Source organism: Chiloscyllium plagiosum, unplaced genomic scaffold, assembly GCF_037043375.1.
Source record: "Chiloscyllium plagiosum isolate Xiang-an unplaced genomic scaffold, Cpla_swu_hap1 HiC_scaffold_35, whole genome shotgun sequence".
Lineage (NCBI taxonomy): Eukaryota > Metazoa > Chordata > Chondrichthyes > Orectolobiformes > Hemiscylliidae > Chiloscyllium > Chiloscyllium plagiosum.
In genome coordinates, this window is record NW_028270173.1 from 16,941,868 (window position 1) to 16,961,886 (window position 20,019).

General features: G+C 45.3%; 1 protein-coding gene across 4 annotated transcripts; it reads right to left on the reverse strand.

Moving 5' to 3' along the window:
• Positions 1–4,935: 4,935 nt before the first annotated feature.
• LOC122541419 (zinc finger and BTB domain-containing protein 26-like) lies at positions 4,936–19,831 on the reverse strand. Of its 4 annotated transcripts, none has more exons than XM_087979322.1 (3): positions 18,070–18,221; positions 15,012–15,119; positions 4,936–8,539 (listed from the first exon to the last, which is right to left on the reverse strand). In XM_087979322.1, exon 3 carries the CDS (start codon positions 8,521–8,523, stop codon positions 7,174–7,176), a length of 1,350 nt encoding a protein of 449 aa, XP_087835448.1. In that variant the 5' UTR covers positions 8,524–8,539; positions 15,012–15,119; positions 18,070–18,221; the 3' UTR covers positions 4,936–7,173. The 4 variants fall into 4 exon arrangements, with proteins under 4 accessions (XP_087835448.1, XP_087835447.1, XP_043534113.1 ...); XM_087979321.1 differs by having other exon boundaries at positions 14,997–15,119; XM_043678178.2 differs by lacking the exons at positions 15,012–15,119; positions 18,070–18,221 and adding an exon at positions 18,782–19,831.
• Between the last annotated feature and the right edge of the window lie 188 nt (positions 19,832–20,019).

Below are 20,019 nucleotides of genomic sequence, written 5' to 3' on the forward strand. Positions count from 1 at the left end.
AGTTCTAGGCTGTTCATTAACTGCAGGGTAAACAGGGAATCAAAACAAAACTGGAGATGCCATGCCCTTTTTTTTTTGAGGATGAGTTTCTGAGCTAAAGTTCATTCTTTATCTTCCTTCGTAATATCTACCCTGCTGATTTCCCATCACATCATCAGTGTTAGTGAACATTCACTGTTTGACATTAATTGATTCATGAGGTAAATGTCCCCTGGTGTAAGGATCATTGTTTTGTCCATTGATTTACCCAGTGTACACAAAGCAAAAAGAATTGGAGTTACAGGAAAGTGTGCATTGCCCAACCATTGATTGCACAAAGCAGGCAATGGATGCCAATTCTCTTTCTTGATGTTTGCTTTCAGGATTTGGGAATTGCTGACAGTGCTGGCATTTGTGGGAATCCTGATAAAGTAGCAAACTGAGTTGCTTTTTGCAACATTAAAGTGAGAGCCCATGTCTGTCTGGAGTTGTGTTGGCCAGCCTAGAACAAGATGAGATTCCCTTTCTTTCAGGACATTGGCAAATGGAAAGTATTTTTTTTTAAAAGTTGGTTGGTGATCATCTCTGTTGAGACCAGTTTTTCATTTGATATTTATTTAATTAACCTTTCCAACTGTCCTGATGGGATGTACTTGAAACCTCAACTCATGACTCAATCTTGATTACTAAACCAGTATCATAACCATCATAGATGTTGTCAGGCTTGCAATACAACCTTCTTGTAACAACACCTTCTATTACAATTTCATCATTACAACCTCTCATTTGATTACACTTTTTCCATTACAATCTCTCAAATTATTACCACTTCTCCTTTTGTTGCAATCTGAAATTTACATTTTCTGCTCCCATTCATTACAAATATAAAGTGCTTAAATATTTGGTTAATAAGGGGTGGATTGACAGTCAGCATTTTTAACAGTGGTCATGTCCTTCTAATCAAGTTGAATTTAAGAGTTGATAGGAAAATAGAAACATAGGATAAGGCGTGGTTCATTCCACTCCTTGAGTCTGATCCTCTGTTCAAACAGATCAGGGCTGATCTTCAGCCTCAATGAATTTTCTGCACTATCTCCATAGTCTCTATCTTTTGCAATCTGTCCATTGCCATCTTTAAAACACTCAATGATTAAGCATTCACGGTCCTCTGAAGTTCACCACCCTGAGTGAAGGAATTCCTCAACTCAGTCCTATTAGACTATAAAACAAGAACAGGGGTATGTTTTTTTGCCCTTTTGAGTCTGCTCCTCTATTCAATAGGATAATGGCTGATCCAATATTCCTCATGTTCACTTTTCTGGCTTTTCCCCATAACCCTTGCTTCCCCATATCCTGAAGGAAAGGGAATCTATATATCTCAGCCTTACATATCGACAAGGATATCCATACTTGAATGTGGCAAGGCGTTCCAAAGACTCTCAACTTGCTGACAGAAAGAAAAAAATTCTTCTCAGTCTTAAATTTTCACCCCTTTATTCGAAGACTATGCTTTCTTGATCTACTCTCCCTTGAGAGGAAACATCCCCTCAGTATTAACCCTTTCAAGCCTTAAGAATCCTATATTTTTCAAAGAGGTCATCTCTCATTTTTCTAAATTCTAATGAGACTGTCCTCCAATGGTTCCTGACCTCCCGGCCAAGAGAGACATCTTTGCTGGATCCACACAATAAAACTTGTACATGTGTTAATGTGACCATCTCTCATTCTTCTAAATATAAGCTCAGGTTCCCTAATCAGGTCAATAACAAGGTAGGTAAGGGAGTGCCCATGGATGTTATGGTTGACTTCCAGAGTGCATTTACCAACATATCACTCTGGGATCATTTGGGACAATTACAGGATGTCTGAGAACAATCGACAGAATGTGGCAGTTGGGTGTGCTTAGCGTTTTGTATTGGGACCCAAATCATATCGCCATACTTAATAATAGATGGGAAAAGGAGTAGATGGGAAGGGTTACAGCACATTCATACCATTGTGCCTGTGCTGGCTCTCTGCAAGAGAAAACCACTTAGCCCCTCTCCTCTATCTTTTTCCACCAAACTTGCATTTTGCTTTCCTATTTACATATATAATTATTTTAAAAGCTTATCATTGAATCTGCCTTCACCACACTTCTCTTGCATTCCGGATCCTAATAATTTGCTGTGCATAAAGAGTTGTTCTTCGTGTCACTGTAGTTCTTTTGTTTATTACCTTATATCTGTGCCCTCTGGTTCTATATCTGTTCATTAATAGTTTCTTCAAATACTTTGTCCAGATCCTTTATGATTTTGAACACCTCTGTCAAATCTCCCCTCAACCTTCTCTCCCCTAAGAAAAATAATCACAACCTTTCGACATAATTGAAGTCTCTCATCCCTGAAACTATTACGAATGTTATCCTCTCTGATAGCTCAACAACCTGAAAAAAAGGGCATTGGCCCAGAGCTTGAGACAGTGCTTCTTTTTCTGCACATCCTGGTTAGCGGATGACAGTAATTTGGAAACAACAGTCAGCAGTGCATGTGGGGTGAGAAATCCCCAAAGGGACACAAGAAGACCAAGAGAGCAAGGACATATGTGGAACTCAAGATGGTACAGTGGGTAGTCACCTACTTCAGACCAAAGGAAGCTATATCAGTGTACTGTTAACACTCAAAACCGGTCAGCTTCAGGGTTGGATTGGCTGTATTTCAGGTCAGTTACTTTGAGCAGTGGTCAACCTGTATCCAGTGGGGTCAAGGGTCACTTGCACAGGAATGATGATACAAAGTAGTAGTAGTCCGTTCAGCCTTTCCCATAATTTGACAAGATTTTGGCTGATGTTTGTGTTTCTAATCCAACATTCCCATCTACCTGGCAACTCTTGCCTTGCTGTAAAATAATCTATCCACCTCCGAATATTTTTAAAACGATGACACCCACCTCATGAGGCAGAGAATTCTGAAGTTACAAAGCCCTCAAAAAGAAGGGATTTCTTCTCATCTCTGCCTTGATGGGCAAACCTAATGTTAAAACGGAGCCTGCTGATTCTGAACTCACCCACAAAAGGAAACATCTTCTTTTATGTCCACCTTGTTAAAGTCCACTGCTGCTTGTCATTTTTATAAACAACCTGGATGAGACCGTAGAAGGATAGGTTAGTAAATTTGCGAGTGACACTAAGATCGGTAGTGTTGTGAACAGTGCAGAAGGATGTTGTAGGTCACAGAGGGACATAGATAAACTGCACAGCTGGGCTGAGAGGTGGCGAATGGAGTTTAATGCAGAAAAGTGAGGGGTGATTCACTTTGGAGAGAGCAACAGGAATGCAGAGTACTGGACTAATGGTAAAATTCTTGGTAGTGTAGATGAGCAGAGGGATCTCAGTGTTCATGTACATAGATCCCTGAAAATTGCCATCCAGGTTGATAGGGTGTTAAGAAGGCATACTGCATGTTAGCTTTTATTAGTAGAGGGATTGAGTTTCAAAACGATGAGGTCATTCTGCAACTGTACAGAACTCTGGTGTGGCCCAACTTGAAAGTATTGTGTACAGTTCTGGTCACCGCATTATAGGAAGGATGTGGAAGCTTTTAGAAAGGGTTCAGAGGAGATTTATTAGGATGTTGCCTGGTATGGAAGAAAGGCTTAAGGGATTTGAGGCTGTTTTTGTTGGAGAGAAGAAGGTTGAGAGGTGACTTAATTGAGACATTTAATATAATCAGTGGGTTCGATAGGGTAAAGAGTGAGAGCCTTTTTCCTCAGATGGTGATGGCTAGCATGAGGGGGCATAGCTTTAAATTGAGGGGTGATCGATAGCGGACAGATTAGATTAGATTACTTACAGTATGGAAACAGGCCCTTCAGCCCAACAAGTCCACACCGCCCCACCGAAGCGCAACCCACCCATGCCCCTACATTTACCCCTTACCTAACACTACGGGCAATTTAGCATGGCCAATTCACCTTACCTGCACATCTTTTGTGACTGTGGGAGGAAACCGGAGCACCCGGAGAAAACCCACGCAGACACGGGGAGAACGTGCAAACTCCACACAGTCAGTCGCCTGAGGCGGGAATTGAACCCGGGTCTCTGGCGCTATGAGGCAGCAGTGCTAACCACTGTGCCACCGTGCCGCCCACTAGTCAGAGCTAGTTTCTTTACTCACAGTAGTAGGGGCGTGGAACGCATTGATTGCAACAGTAGTAGACTTGCCAACTTTAAGGGCATTTAAGTTGTCATTGGATAAACATATGCATGAAAATGGAATAGTATAGGTTAGATGGGCTTCAGATTGTTCCACCAACCTGTGAAACCATCGAGGGTCAAAGGTCCTGTACTGCGCTGTAATGTTCTATGTTCTAAAACAGTTCAGAATCTTACACACTTCAATCAAGTGACCCCTCACTCTTCTAAACTCAGATGAAATCAAGCCCACCCTGCTCAACGGTTCCTCATGAGATAACCCGCTCATTCAAGGTACCAATCCATTAACCATCTCTGCATATCCTGCTGTAGTTTCTAGCCAAATTGTTGCATTAACTAACTTTAATTGAGCGAACTTTTTTTTTAAAATGCCACATTCGAAGAAGTCCAATATTTGGAAAACTCTGGTTTAAAGACAACAGGTTCGGAGAGATTGTACATGCTCCATTCTCACCAGTTAGAGACTAAGAAAGGACAATAAATGATCAGAACAAATCAAAAGCTGATGGCATCAAATGAAAAGAAATGCTATTTCAGCCTTGGTCAGATACCCACCTACAGTACCTGAATGTGGACACCACTGGTTTATTTCCCTGTCTATGACAATGAAAAGCTGGAAACAGTGTGGGTCTAATGAGACTTGAAAGCCTAGGAGGCTATCTGGTCGGCATGGGTGAGGTGAACCAAGGATCTGTTTCTGTGCTTTATGGCTGTATGACTATGACTCATTACTATGTCATGAACAGGTACAGAAAAAAAATCAAACCAAAAGCTAACAGAAGGCAGGCCTTTTACATATGGGGGACAAGAATACAAAAAAGTAGAAGTCAAACTTCAGGTATATAACACCCAGGTTACAGCACACTCAGAGTAACAGTGATGAGTTTTGGACATTATACTTTTGGACGTTTACACTAACCTCAAAGGAAGTGCAGGTAGATTCACAAGAATGATAGCCGGTCTCTGAAAGTTGAATTATCAGCAGATTTTAAAACAACTAGGGATGCATTCCCTGGAATTCAGAGGGATACAGCTGAGTTGATTGAAGTTTTCTCAATGTTAAGGGGAACAGGTCAGGTAGATAGAGAAGAACTGTTTCTGCTGGGTGGGAAATCAAGAACTAAGACCACCATTTAAAAATTATGATTCGGACAATGTACTTTCAGAGTTACATTGCACTTTGCTCAAAAACCACATACATTCATGTAGAACTCTGAGCTCAAAAACTGCATGAATTTATGTAAAACTCTGTTATCTCACTTTTTAGATTGGAATCAATCTAAACATCAGGTCATAGACAGAGAACACAGGGGGCTAACACCTTCAACATATTGACTAGCTATCACCATTGTTAACAGCTAACCCGAGAATGCAACTTTTAAAAAAAAAAAGGGTTTTGTGATTTACACGTGAAAGAAGTGAAACTATCACTGTATTCTAACAGATGAAAGGCTTAACAGACAATCAATTCTTCAATGTATAATTTCAGTTACATCACACTGCAAATTTTTGCTATAAATTCTGTGTTACGATCGAGCCCTCCGCAATCACCTGATGAAGGAGCATCGTTCCGAAAGCTAGTGTGCTTCCAATTAAACCTGTTGGACTATAACCCGGTGTTGTGTGATTTTTAAATTTAAAAATTAGAGTTACTCCTTTTAGGAGTGAAATTTAGAAACACTTCTATCTACATAGGTTGCAGTGGGAGACAGTTTGTAATCGTGACCATAAATGGCAATTGATGCTCGATCAATTGCTCATTTTAAATCTGAGAATGATAAGTTTCAGTAGATATTAAGGAACAAAGGGCATTGGAGTTAGGTGTAAGATCAGTCACAATCTTATCAAATAAGATCAGCATGGTAGCACAATGCTGCCTGAGAGCCAGGGACATGGGTTCAATGCCAGCATTGGGGAAACTATGTGGAATTAGTACGTTCTCCCCAGTCTCTGCGTGGGTTTCTTCGGAGTTTCCAGTTTCCTCCCACAGTCCGAAGATGTGCAGACTAAATGCTTGGAATTAGTAAAATTGCCCTGTAATTGTCCAAGGATGTGCAGGTTACATGGTTTAGCCATGAGGTTTAAAAACCCCATGCATGGTTACAAAGATGGGGTAGGGGTGGTTCTGGATGGGATCTCCTTCAGATGGGCAGAGCAGACACCATGGGCTGAATGGCCCTATCTGGACTGTAAGGATTCTATGAAATGACAGGACAGGTTCTAGAGCTGAATGGTCTCCATCCGTTCCATGAAGGCCAGGGGAGTGGTGACCTTAAATCTGCTGTAGTCCTTTTCCCCTTTAAAAACTCAAAGGGCAGTCAGTGGCTCTTCAATGTTGATTACAATGTTGTGAACAAAATCTGATTGTAAAAGCTGTGAGGGGGATGACCAGAAACCCCTAAAGCTTCATGAGCAGGCTGTGTTTGAGTGTTAGACTGCATGGCAACTACTTGCCTTACAACTGAAACAACCACCATAAAAGCACTCGGTGAAATAAAAAACAGTCCGAGGGACAATGCTCTACCTTCCCGGCGCCTGACAAATTAACAATTCACGCAACAGAAGGTTATAAAAAGAAATGATTTTCGCTTGTATATTTTTAAAATCACAAATTATTATTTTTTGCAATAAAAATATAGATTACACAAAAGAGACGTTTCCTGTTGTGGAGACATACAAAATAAAATAAACCAGGCGATGGTGAGGATAGGCCCTTGGTTAAAAAAACTCAAACAGACAAGAGCAGAAGGTGGACCGAGAATTTGGAAGAGTCCATTGTTTGATCAGATTAAAACTGTGCTGTTAATTGGGGTGGCTGCACTGTGAAGTCGTCTAAAAAATGGGGTGCTTCTTTGACAGGAGGCGATTCTGTGTGAGATATGGGAGGGGTCAAGTTGGAATGGATCTGGGGTGAAGAAGGATGAAGATTCTGAGATGATAAAGTGGAGAGAAGGGAAGGATAGGATGGAAGGGGTAGATTGGGTTGGTGGGTAAACCAACTGCTAAGGCACCACCAGGCTGATTTCAGCGGGCTTGTTCTCCATGTTGCGTGTAGTGGTCTTGCCGTGCTGGTCCCGGAGGTGGACCCGCAGGGTGCTGTAGTGGGTGAAGCGCATGTCGCAGTAACTGCAGCAATGCGGCGAGTCACCGTTGTGCACGTTCATATGGTCCTTGAGCGAGCGCTTCTGCGTGAAGGTGCGACCGCAGATAGCGCAGCAGTATGGCTTGAAGCCGGTGTGCACATTGATGTGCTGCGCCAGCCGTGCATTTTTCTTGAACACTTTGCCACACAGCAGGCACATGTAGAGCTTATGGACTACCATGTGCGCAGCCAGGTGCTCGCGGTGTTCGAACGGTGCGCCGCATTCCGAGCACAGGCCAGGGCTGCGCGCCGACTCCCCTTCCTTAGCGCCCAGTCCCGCCAGGGCACTGGCAGAAGGGGGCGGCGGCTGTTGCTGTTGAGGTGCCAGCGGCGGGTGCTCCTCTCCGGGCCGGTAGTAACTACCAGTGAAGCCGCTGCTGCGGCACTCCTCACTAGCTGAGCTCTCATAGTCCTCCTCCTGGAACTCATCTGAGATCATCACCTCTGACATGTCATAGGGAGGGCCACCGGCATCTGGGTAGCCACCCGCTGTCGAATGGATGCCCGGATCGGGCTCCAAGCCGTTGGCGGCCTCAGGACCCCGCACTTTGCCCACCGGCTCCGGGCAACCCTCCATGCAGTCGGCTAGCGACTCCACCTTGTGGATGCAGATATCCTCGGTCCCGCTGAAATCTGAGTGTTGTTCTGACTCCAGCTTCACCACATCGTCAGCTGGCGCCCGTTTCGGTATTTTCTCCTCTGGTGCTGGTGGTGCTGCTCCAGCTTCCCAAGGAGCTGGCCTCTCGGTGTCCGGCACTCGCTCTGACGAGCTGGCGATCTGCGGCGTGCCAGGCCCCTCATCGACTCCCTCGGATGGGGGCACGCGGGGCCCGATGCGTGGTGACAGCGATTGGCGGCACTTCTCCACCACATGCTCCATCTGCAGGCAGCTCGCAGCTGTCAGGTAGTCAAGGATGTCATTGAAGGGGAACTCTAGGCAGCCGGTATAGCATGAGAGCAGCAGGCGCAGCACAATCTGGGCGCCGGTCATGGGGAAGACCTGCACCTCCTGTGATGGGTTCATGTGGAACTGATCACGCAGGAACGGCGAGCATGCGGCCAATACCACCCTGTGGCCCGGGAACCGCAGCTGGTCCGCCACGATGGTCACATCACAGAAACGCTCCTCCAGCCGCAGTTGGTTCATCTTCTTCAGGATGGTCACCTCGTGGCTCGGGAACTGAAACCTCACTACGTCGTCAGACGCCATAGCTGGGCAGAGGAATCTGGGGAGGGATAAAGAGAAATAACAGGAATAGATGCATTAGACAATATCCTCTAATTGCTTATCTGGGGTGGGTGCGGGAGAAGAAGAAATAACAGGGAAAGGTGCTTAGGATGGCATTCTCCAATTGCTTATCTGAGGAGGTGGACAAGAAGGAGAAATAACAGGGAAAGATGCATCAGACATCTTCAGATGGACCACAATATACCCAGTGTTGCTAACACTTGGGCCGAAGGGCCTGTTTCCACACTGTAAGTAATCTAATCTAATCTAATCTAAAGACGCAGGGCGAATCATTCCTTTCCTCCAGGAAATAGGAGGAAGGTGAGCCCATTTGGCTCCTCTCCTCTGCCAGATTATGATTGTAGCTTTTGCTCTTTCCTATGGGTAAAAACAATGACTGCAGATGCTGGAAACCAGATTCTGGATAAGTGGTGCGGGAAGAGCACAGCAGTACAGGCAGCATCCAAGAAGCTTCGAAATCGACATTTCGGGCAAAAGCCCTTCATCAGGAATAAAGGCAGTGAGCCTGAAGCGTAGAGAGATAAGCTAGAGGAGGGTGGGGGTGGGGAGAAAGTAGCATAGAGTACAATGGGTGAGTGGGGGAAGGGATGAAGGTGATAGGTCAGGGAGGAGAGGGTGGAGTGGATAGGTGGAAAAGGAGATAGGCAGGTAGGACAAGTCCGGACAAGTCATAGGGACAGTGCTGAGCTGGAAGTTTGGAACTGGGGTGAGGTGGGGGAAGGGGAAATGAGGAAACTGTTGAAGTCCACATTGATGCCCTGGGATTGAAGTGTTCGAGGCGGAAGATGAGGCATTCTTCCTCCAGGCGTCTGGTGGTGAGGGAACGGCGGTGAAAGAGGCCCAGGACCTCCATGTCCTTGGCAGAGTGGGAGGGGGAGTTGAAATGTTGGGCCACAGGGCGGTGTGGTTGATTGGTGCGGGTGTCCCGGAGATGTTCCCTAAAGTGCTCTGCTAGGAGGCGTCCAGTCTCCCCAATGTAGAGGAGACCGCATCGGGTGGAAGGTGAGCACCAGGGCCGTTCTGTCCTTGTTACGGTTAGAGGGGTGGAGTCTGAGGGCGGAGGTGCGTGTTGTGGACAAGACGCGTTGGAGGGCATCTTTAACCACGTGGGAAGGGAAATTGTGGTCTCTAAAGAAGGAGGCCATCTGGTGTGTTCTGTGGTGGAACTGGTCCTCCTGGGAGCAGATACGACGGAGGCGGAGGAATTGGGAATACGGGATGGCATTTTTGCAAGAGGTAGGTTGGGAAGAGGTGTAATCCAAGTAGCTGTGGGAGTCGGTGGGTTTGTAAAAAATGTCAGTGTCAAGTCGGTTGTCATTAATGGAGATGGAGAGGTCCAGGAAGGGAAGGGAGGTGTCAGAGATGGTCCAGGTGAATTTAAGGTCAGGGTGGATTGTGTTGGTGAAGTTGATGAATTGCTCAACCTCCTCGCGGGAGCACGAGGTGGCGCCAATGCAGTCATCAATGCAGTGGAGGAAGAGGTGGGGAGTAGTGCTGGTGTGCTATGCCTGTCTCTTTGTTGGCGACGTAGAGCAGTTGATCTTCCGTAATTACACCGGCACCACTCCCCACCTCTATCTCCTTTTCCACCTATCCACTCCACCCTCTCCTCCCTGACCTATCACCTTCATCCCCTCCCCCACTCACCCATTGTGCTCTATGTTACTTTCTCCCCATCCTCCTCTAGCTTATCTCTCCACGCTTCAGGCTCACTGCCTTTATTCCTGATGAAGGGTTTTTGTCCGAAACGTCGATTTCGAAGCTCCTTGGATGCTGCCTGAACTGCTGTGCTCTTCCAGCACCACTAATCTAGAATTTTGCTCTTTCCTGTTTGCCAACAATAATCCTCAACTCCCTCATACAGATTAAGCTGCCACCTGCAAGGTTCCCTCCAAGCCACTCACCATCCTGACTTGGAAATATATTGCCGTTCCTTCACTGGGTCAAATCCTGGAATTCCTTCCCTTAGGCCATTGGGGGTCAATCTACAGCATGTAGACTGCAGTGGATCAAGGTTGCTGCTCACTTCTCAAGGGCAGTTAGGACGGGTAATAAAATCCTGGCCAGCCAGCAACACCTATATCCCACGAGTAAATTTTTTTAAATCCTACTCAACTCAGCCTTGAGTATATACCCTGAACCAATCTCCCAGACATGCTGGGGAAGTGAATTCTAAACATTACCCATCTTCCTTTTATTAATTCATTCATAGGATATGGATTCACTGGCCAGGCCATCATTTATTGCGCATCCCTAGTTTCAGAGGCCAGTTGAGAGTCAACTGTATTGCTGTAGTTCTAGAGTCACATGGAGACCAGACCAAGTAAGGATTGCAGTTTCCTTCCGTAAAGGGCATCAGTGAACCAGATGGGTTTTTCCTGACAATGGACTCATGGTCATCCTTAAGACTCTTAATTCCAGATTTTTATTGAATTCAAATTCCACCATAGCAGGGATCAAACTTAGGTCCCCTGAACATTACCTGGGATTCTGGATTAACAGTTCAGTGATAATACTACTACGCCATCGCCTCCTTCCTTCTCCCCACCTTAAATTAGAGACTCTTTATTATTAAACTGTGGCTCCTCACTTATATTTCGCCCAAAAGAGAAGTATCTCAGCATCTTGCCTTTCAAGGTTACTCAGAATATTATATGTTTCAATAAGATTACCTCTCATTTTTCCTAATTCCAATGAGTATAGGCCTAACCTGCAGATGCACAAATCAAGGGCAGCAGAAGGCTGATCAGCCCTTCAAGCCGTCAGTCTCTGCCACTCAATAAGATCTTGGCCAATTTGTAAGTTTTTTAAATTCCACATTCCCAATTATCCAAAAGCTTTTTGATTCCCTTGTCTATCAAGGATCTTAAAAATATTAAATGACCCCCCCCCTCCCTCACCTTAGAATCAGAGCATATTTACAGCATGGAAAGAGGCCCTTCATCCCACAGTCCATCTAATCTAATCCTATTTTCAAGCACTTGATCTGTTACCTTTGTATGCATTTCATCTGTTCATTTAAATAGTTCCAAAATGCCCTGAGGGTTCCTGCCTCTACCACCCTTTTAAACAGTGAGTTCCAGATAAACACAGTCCTCTGGATGAGAAATAATTTCCTCAAATTCCCTCTAAACCTTCTGCTTTTTATCTTAAAATTGTGCCCCTGGTTACTAACCGCTCAACTAAGGGGAAATTTTTTTCCTTATCTCAGAATGTTGTACACCTCAAGTGGGAGTGTGGGTGGAGAAATGGCATGTGAAATTTTAATCCAGACAAGTGCATTTTTAAATTCATTCATAGGAGGTAGGCGTTGCCAGCTAGTTGAGCATTAATTGCCCAGCCCTCAATGCACAGAGTGCTGTTAACAGTCAGCCACATTGCTGTGGTTCTGGAATCCCATGTAGACCAGACCGGGTAGGGATAGCAGTTTCCTGCCCTAAAGGACATTAATGAACCAGATGGGTTTTTCCAACACTGGATTCATGGGTATCTTTAGACTATTAATTCCAGATTTTGAAAAAAATGAATTAAAATTCCACCATCTACCATGGCAGGGTTCAAATCTGTTTTCCTGGGATGCAACCTGAGTGTCTGGATTAGCAGTCCAGCAATTAATAGCATTAAGCCATCACCTCCCCTTAAGTGTGAAGTGATGCAGTTTTGAGAGATCAAATGCAAGAGGAGACTATACAGTACATGGTAACACCATGAGGAGCACTAAATAACAGAGGGACCTTGAGGTGCATGTCCATAGCTCCTTGAAAATGGCAATACAGATGGATAAGGCAGGAAAAGGTGTTAGGCATGCTTGCATTCATCAGACAGATCACTGAGTATAAAATTGATGAGTCATGTTGCAGGTGTATATAACTTTAGTTAGGCCACATTTGGAATATTGTGTATGGTTCTAGTCACTACACCTTAGGAGGATATAGAGGTATTAGAGAGGGTGCAAAAGAGGTTTGCCAGGCTGTTGTCTGAATTGGAGTGTAGTGTTGAAAAGTATGGTGCTGGAAAAACACAGCAGGCCAGACAACATCCGAGGAACAGGAGAATCGACGTTTTGGGCATAAGCCCTTATGCCTGAAATGTCGATTCTCCTGCTCCTCAGATGCTGCCTGGCCTGCTGTGGTTTTCCAGCACCACACTTTTCAACTCTGGTTTCCAGCATCTGCAGTCCTCACTTTCTCCTCCTGAGTTGGAGTGTATTAGCTATAAGGAGAGGATTGTTTTTGCTGACGAGTCAGAAGCTAAGATGTGACCACAGAAATGCATTAAATTGGGAATCGCAGATAGTCAGAGTCTTTTTGCCAAGGTGGAAATCTACGGGGCATAGATTTAAGGTGAGAGGGGGAAAGTTTAAAGGAGATGTCCGAAGCAAGTTTTTTTTATGCAGAGGATGGCGGGTGCCCGTAACATGCTGCCAGGGGAGGTGGTAGAAGCAGATAAAATCGTAATGTTTAACGGGCTTTTAGACAGACATATAAACAGGCAGTGAATTGAAGAAAATGGATCATGTGCAGGCAGGTAGGTTCATTTAGAATGGCATCATGGTCAGCACAAACATGGTTGGCCCAAGAGCCTGTTCCTCTGCTGTACCATTCTACGTTCTAATCGGATCCCTCCTCCGCCTTCTCTGCTCAAAGGCAAACATCCCCAGCCTATCTGGTCTCTCTTCACAGCTGATTCACTGCAACCAGGCAACATCTGCATCCTCTCTGGTGCAATCTCATCCTTTTTATAGTGTGTTAACCAGTGTTAAAGTATCCTTCACATAGCCTTCGGAGGCAAAGTCGCACACATTCTGAGAGAAAAACTTCCCTAAAATGACAATACTGAATTTTAAAGTAGGGCTCCCGAGTTCTGAGGAAGAATCAAATTGGAGGCAAAGTGTTAACACTATATTTCTCCACAAATGCTGCCAGACCTGAGTTTCTCTCACACTTTCTGTTTTTATTTGACATCTCCCAACATCCATGAGACTTTGCTTTTCCTCCCCCTAGTTCTGAAGCCTTCCTCTTAAAAAAAAATCAAAAGGGGCAAATTGTTTTTTTCAGTGTTTCTTTCTTCTGGACTGAACAGAGACAGTGTGTGAGAATGATAATTGTGTTGCTGAATTGTGTTTACCAAGCATGTGTTTTTGGGATGCTGCCTATGTTGGAACATTTCATGATTAGTTGTTAAATAATATATTATCTTGTTATGTATTTCAATAAAGTTATGCTAATTCTTCTTTGTTGTATTTTAACTATGTTGTAAGAATAAAGTAAGTTTTGGTTTAAGCTTAATGATGGACCAATCTAATCATGTGTGGAACACAGCACTTTATACTTGCCTTTTAAAAAGTATAAAAGTTAGAGTCTAGGATATTTCCATTGTACACTTTGAGGGGGGAGCGAGGTGTGGGTCTAAACTGGTCAGTAACATACGGTTAGATGGTCAGCCATGATCTAGAATAATGTAGCAGGCTTGAAGGGCCGAATGGCCTACTCCTGCTCCTATATTCTCTGTCTCACCAGGGATGAGGGATTTCTGAGACCAGAGAAACTGGGACAGCTCTCAGCATGGCAAAGAAAGTTAAGGAATGATTTAGCAGAGATTTTCAAAATTACGAAAGGCTTTGACAGAATAGACACAAAGAAACTGCTTCCAGTGGCAGTGGGTCAGTAACCAAAGGATATGGATTTATTATTTACCATTTATCATCAGAGGGAGAGATGAGCAATTAAAAAATTCAAAAAGGAAGATTGTGGCTAATTGAATAGCTCTACCAACGGATCCCAGATCTTGTGGCACATGAGCAGCCTCCCTGCATCTGAACTCCAGTTTTTAATCCCATATAAGGGTCTAATGGCATGGAAGGAACAGTCCTAACACAAGTTGAGTAAATCCCTTCAAGTTTCAATGTCAGACAGTAAGTGTGAGTGCAACGATGTGGTGGAAAGAAAAATGGAGTCTCTACCATCACTATCCATAGCTCTAAACCTCTGCATACAGAAGTGACTATCCAAGTGAACTGTCACATGCCAAAACGATTGGTTGTACGGCCTCCTCCTTTACTGTTGAATTCCATGCATGACGCAATTAAGTTGCATTGAGGTATTTAATTCAATCATGAGAATATAGAAGGTATGCTTAGTAAAGTTGCAGATGACATCAATATTGGTGATATAGTAGACAGAGAAGAAGGTTGTCTCAGATTACGAAGAGATCTTGATCAATTGAGTCAATGGGCCAAAGAGTGGCAGATGGAGTTTAATTTGGATACATGTTAGGTATTGCATTTGGTAAAACAAACAAGGGTATGACTTCCGCAATTAAAAGCAGGGCCTTGGGTAATGTTGTAAAACAGAGAGACCTAGGTGTTCAGCTTCATAATTCAAGTTTGCATCACATGTAAACGTGGTGATAAAGACGATGTTTAGCACGCTTGCCTTCATTGCTCAGACCTTCAAAGTATAGGAGTTGGAACATCATGTTCAGCCTGTATATGACGTTGGTGAGGCCTCTTCGGGAGTAATGTGTCCGGTTCTGATCGCCCTGTTATAGGAAGAAGCCTAGAGAGGTTTCAGAAGAGATTTACCAGGATGTTGCTGGGATTGGAGGGTTTAAGTTATAAGGAGAGGCTGGATAGGTAGGTGGGACTAGTTTAATTTGGGATTGTGGTCGGCATGGACTGGTTGAACCGAAGGGTCTGTTACCATGCTATAATCCAGTCATTCCAATTAAGCAACACAAGTAATGAGTCACTCTCCCCATCAGCGCGCACAACTTGAAAATCACTTTCGACCCAAGCTTGAACAAGCCAATTTCTGTCTACCTCCTACCTGCATCGCCCAACAAATTTGCCATTTTCCTTTCTACCACTCTGCAACATTCCCATTCCAAACTCTGTCCCACTTCCACATCACCATTAACCCTCATTCTCTCCCCCCCCCCCCCCCCTTAGATTGGACCTATGACCGTACAAGTCTGATTCATCCCACCTGAAATAAAAACTAAATGGTGGAGAAACTCAGACCTGGCAGCAACAGGGTCAATGTTTTGAATGCAGTACGATGTTTCTTCAAAACTAAGCCCATTCCTCCTGTGCAGTTTCCTAACACATTAGCTCTATGTCTAACAGTGTTTGCAGTGAGGGAATACCAGCAATTTGACCCAGTGATAGTGATACAGTCCCAAGACATTCCTCAACTCAGCTCAACTCTATGATCTTCCCGTATGCTATTGGCTAAAAGTAATTTCATAGCCTTCAATCAATTTACAGAAAGCTTTCTCAATGAGGGAGAAGCGCACAGCAGGGAGGTGGAGTGATGTCGAGAGGAAATTACTTTGTGATGGTCAGTTTAGGGTTTTGGTGCAAAGCATTTTGGGATATGGTTAAGGTTTTGAGAAGTTAATATTTTTGGGTCAGGGTTTGAGGGGACGGTTAAGGATTTTCCATGGTTGTGTTAGAGTTGAGGTTTGAGAGGTTAATGTTTTAGGCTGAAACAAATTGCTGGATAAAGTCAGCAGGTCTGGCAGTATCTGCAGAGAGAAAGGAGAGTTAACATTTTGATACAATCCAGAACTGATTGTAGCTTTTAAGATTGGTATATACACTGAAGATGGGGCGGGAGCTGGAAAATACCAACATCATATATACCAACCTTTTCCCCACTACAATCAGTTCTGAAGACAGGTTACTGGAATAGAAGTGTTAACTCTATTTTCTCTCCCTGCATGCCTTTAGACCTACTGAGTTTTTTCACCATCTTCCATTTTTATTTCTTTGGTTTGTTTTTGTTCCAGATTTAAGACTGGTCTGGTTAGGATTTTCCTGAGCGGTTAAGATTCTGGGGGGAGGTGGAGTGTGTTGTGGGTTTTGGGTTATGCCTTTGATAATGTTCTGAATGGTTAGGTAAGGATGAAGTTTTTTGGTGAGAAGGAGTTAGGGTTTTTGGGGCTGAAACTTTTGGGTTGTTAGGTTATTTTGGGGTTTGGTGGTTAAGGTTCTGGAGGTTATGGTTTTGAGGGTGTTAAGGGTTTTAGGCTATTCAGGTTATGGTTTTCTATACATGATTTGGAAATTGAGTTTTGAATTTGAGGAGGGTTGAAAATGGGTATTTGGATAAGGTTTGAGATGAAATTTAGATGTTGAATTTAAAGAGTGTTGGTGGTGAGGTTTTGGATGAAAGGTTTGTAAGGGCGGTTGGAGATGAGGAAGGGGCTTAGATGTCAGTTTAAAGAATGGCTGGAGACATAGTATTCAGTATCATGTTTGGAGGTGTGGGATTAAAATGACATTTGGATGGAGGGTTTGGAGTTTGCTGCCAAGTATGGAATGTTGATACAAACAGATTTCTAATTATGGGAATTAACAGTCATAAGGGAAAATTGACGATTATCAGATTATTCATGATCTCACTGAATGTCTGAGCAGATCCGAAGGCTTACTTTTGCTTTCACATTGTTTGGAGGGAAGAGGATAATATTTGGAAATGGTGTTGTGATTGTTAGAAACACTATTTTGGAGATGGCGGGTCTTTTGGTCCAGGTTTTGAAGAGGGCTTTTGGTTGCAAGGTTAGAGAGGGCTGGAGTTGCAGTCTTGGAGGTAGGGTGTGGAGTTGGGGCTTTGAAGACAGGTTGGATATGAGGCTTCCAGAGGATTGGAGGTGGGGTTTAGAAGGGGCTGGAAGTGGTTTGAAGGTGGGGGTATGGACTGAGATAGGGGAGTTGAAGATGATATGGGGTGTTGAAGATGGTGGGAGGAAACTGTGAGAAACATTAACTCCATACCTTACAGAACGATGGGGGGGGGGGTTTGAAGATGGCGATTTGAGGCATTTGGAGGTGGGGATGAGCAGTTAAAGATGGTGGAAGAAAGATTGTGAAGATGGTGTGGCGGCGGGATTTAAGTTTGTTTGGTTGAAGATTGGGGTGCGTTTGAGTAAAAGATGGGGAGTTGGAGGTGGGGATAGGATGGTGAAATCAAGGGTGGCTTAACTCGGCGGGGGGGGGGGGGGTCTAAAATCAAAGGAATTGGGGATGTAGGAGTTAAATATGGGGGTTCGGAGATGGGGGAGATCGGAGGCAGGGGGTGGGGGGGGGGGAGATCGGAGGCAGGGGGTGGGGGGGGGGAGAGATCGGAGGCAGGGGGTGGGGGGGGGGAGATCGGAGGCAGGGGGTGGGGTGGTGGGGGGATAAAATTAAGGTGTTGGGGGTTTAGAGGGAGTTGGAGATGGGGAGAGGTGGGGTAACACTCGGATGAGTTTTTTTTAAAATTCAGGAGCTTCCACGTAGGTTCCCCTCCTCACCGTCTCCCCCGGGGTCAGCGGCCCAGGCGAACACTGGGACTCCAGCCCCAGGCCTGGGGCCTAACGCGAGCGGGAGTGAGGCCGGGGCCGGGGGAAGAGGATGGGGGCGGGGTACAGTGCGAGGTGAAGACCCGAGCTCCCCCCACTCCTCCCTCTCTCTCTCTCTCTTTTCTCCCGTCCCGTCTCCCCGTAGGCCCTGCTCGGACTCACCAGGCTCCGAGTTGCCGCAGTCCCCGGCGGGTGGCCGACCGATTCCCGGGCCCGGATTCCGCCAAAACTGCCCTGCGCCGGCAGCGGAGCTGGGCCGACCAGCCGCAGCCGCGGAGTTTCCACCAGCCTCCCCAGGATCTCCCGGTCACTTGATCCCTCCTCACTGGATCGCCCCCCGCCGCTCGGTCTCCCCGTCCCCCGGATGTCGCTCGATCTCTTGGCCACTGGATCTCTCCCCCTCCCCTGTAGGTCTGTGTCACTGGATCTCTCCCCCCTCCCCTGTAGGTCTGTGTCACTGGATCTCTCCCCCCTCCCCTGTAGGTCTGTGTCACTGGATCTCTCCCCCCTCCCCTGTAGGTCTGTGTCACTGGATCTCTCCCCCCTCCCCTGTAGGTCTGTGTCACTGGATCTCTCCCCCCTCCCCTGTAGGTCTGTGTCACTGGATCTCTCCCCCTCCCCTGTAGGTCTGTGTCACTGGATCTCTCCCCCCTCCCCTGTAGGTCTGTGTCACTGGATCTCCCTCCCCTCGATCGGACGTATACCCGTCGCCGATTCCAGCGTCGCTCGATCTCTCTCACCAGATCTCCCGTTGCGCAATCTCCGAGCCGCACTGGATCCCCCCCGGCCCCTGATATCGCTCGATGTCTGCCACTGGAAACCTACTCGGCACATGGTCTCTCCATCACTCGATCCCGCGCTCATTGGGTCTCACCATAAACTCGTTCTTTCTGTTATTCTTCTCCCCCGTCAATGGATCTCTGTTGCACTCAAGTCTTTCTGCCGGGGGCGGAGGGGGATCCTCATTTGATGTCTCCGACGCTGGTACCTTCCACTGGGTCATTCGATCTCTCGGTAAATAGATTTCCCCGATGTTGAACCCGCAACTGAATCCCTGTAGCACCCAATAACATTGGCACTGTTGGTGCATGCCACTGAATCCCTAGCACTCGACCTCTTAGCATTGTCACTGATATCGCTCAACCTCCCTAACATTGGATCGGCCAATCAATCGATTGATCATACTGACACTTTATAGCTCACTAACTGGAATAGAAAACTATCACTAATCCCCAGATTTCAAACTTCCTAGTACTAGATCACTAATCAATGTATTTGCATCTCTATTGCTTACTCTCTTCCACTAGATCTCCCCAATCACACTCTTGTTTATTTACTCGATCCATCACTGGAACCCTATCTCATAAGATCTCTGACTTGATCTCCTAGGCACTCCCATCTTACTTCAGCTCAATTTATCAGTCATTAGAACCCTCTTGTACCTGATCTCACTGGCATAGGATCTCCTTGCCGCACGATCTGTGAATAGGCTCTCATCATGACTTCATCTGTCACTGTATCTCTCCTACCTGTCAGTCAGTCCATAAATAGAACCTTCACCATCACTTTATTTCTGTTCCATTAGAATCTCTGCCCACGCCCATTCATATGATTCATCACTGGATCTTCCCGATACTTGATCTTTTTGCCACAGATCTGTCACTTTTTCTGAAATAGCATAGTAGAACCCTTATTGCTAGATCACTGTCACTCAGTCTAATTATCACTATTTATCTCTATTGATCAATCTTTGTAGAACTCTTCATTCAATCTCTGTAACTGGATCTCCCAACACTCAATGTACCATTCACCAGATACACCTGCTTCAGCACTCTTTCATTTAATCACTGGATCTGTCATTTGACATCTGCCAATGAATCCTTTCTCTAATACTGTCACTCGATTTCCCTAGCAATGAATCGACCACGGTTTCTGTCACTTGAGCTCTGGTATTAGAATTCTATGTCACTAGATCTGTTTGCTATTAGATGTCAGACTTTGCACTCAGTACTCTAGCACTGGATGGATCTAGAACAGGATCCATTTGACATAATCCTCTGTCAAACTGGGACTGAGTGCGTTAATCATAAGATGCTTTTGGCTCTATAATCT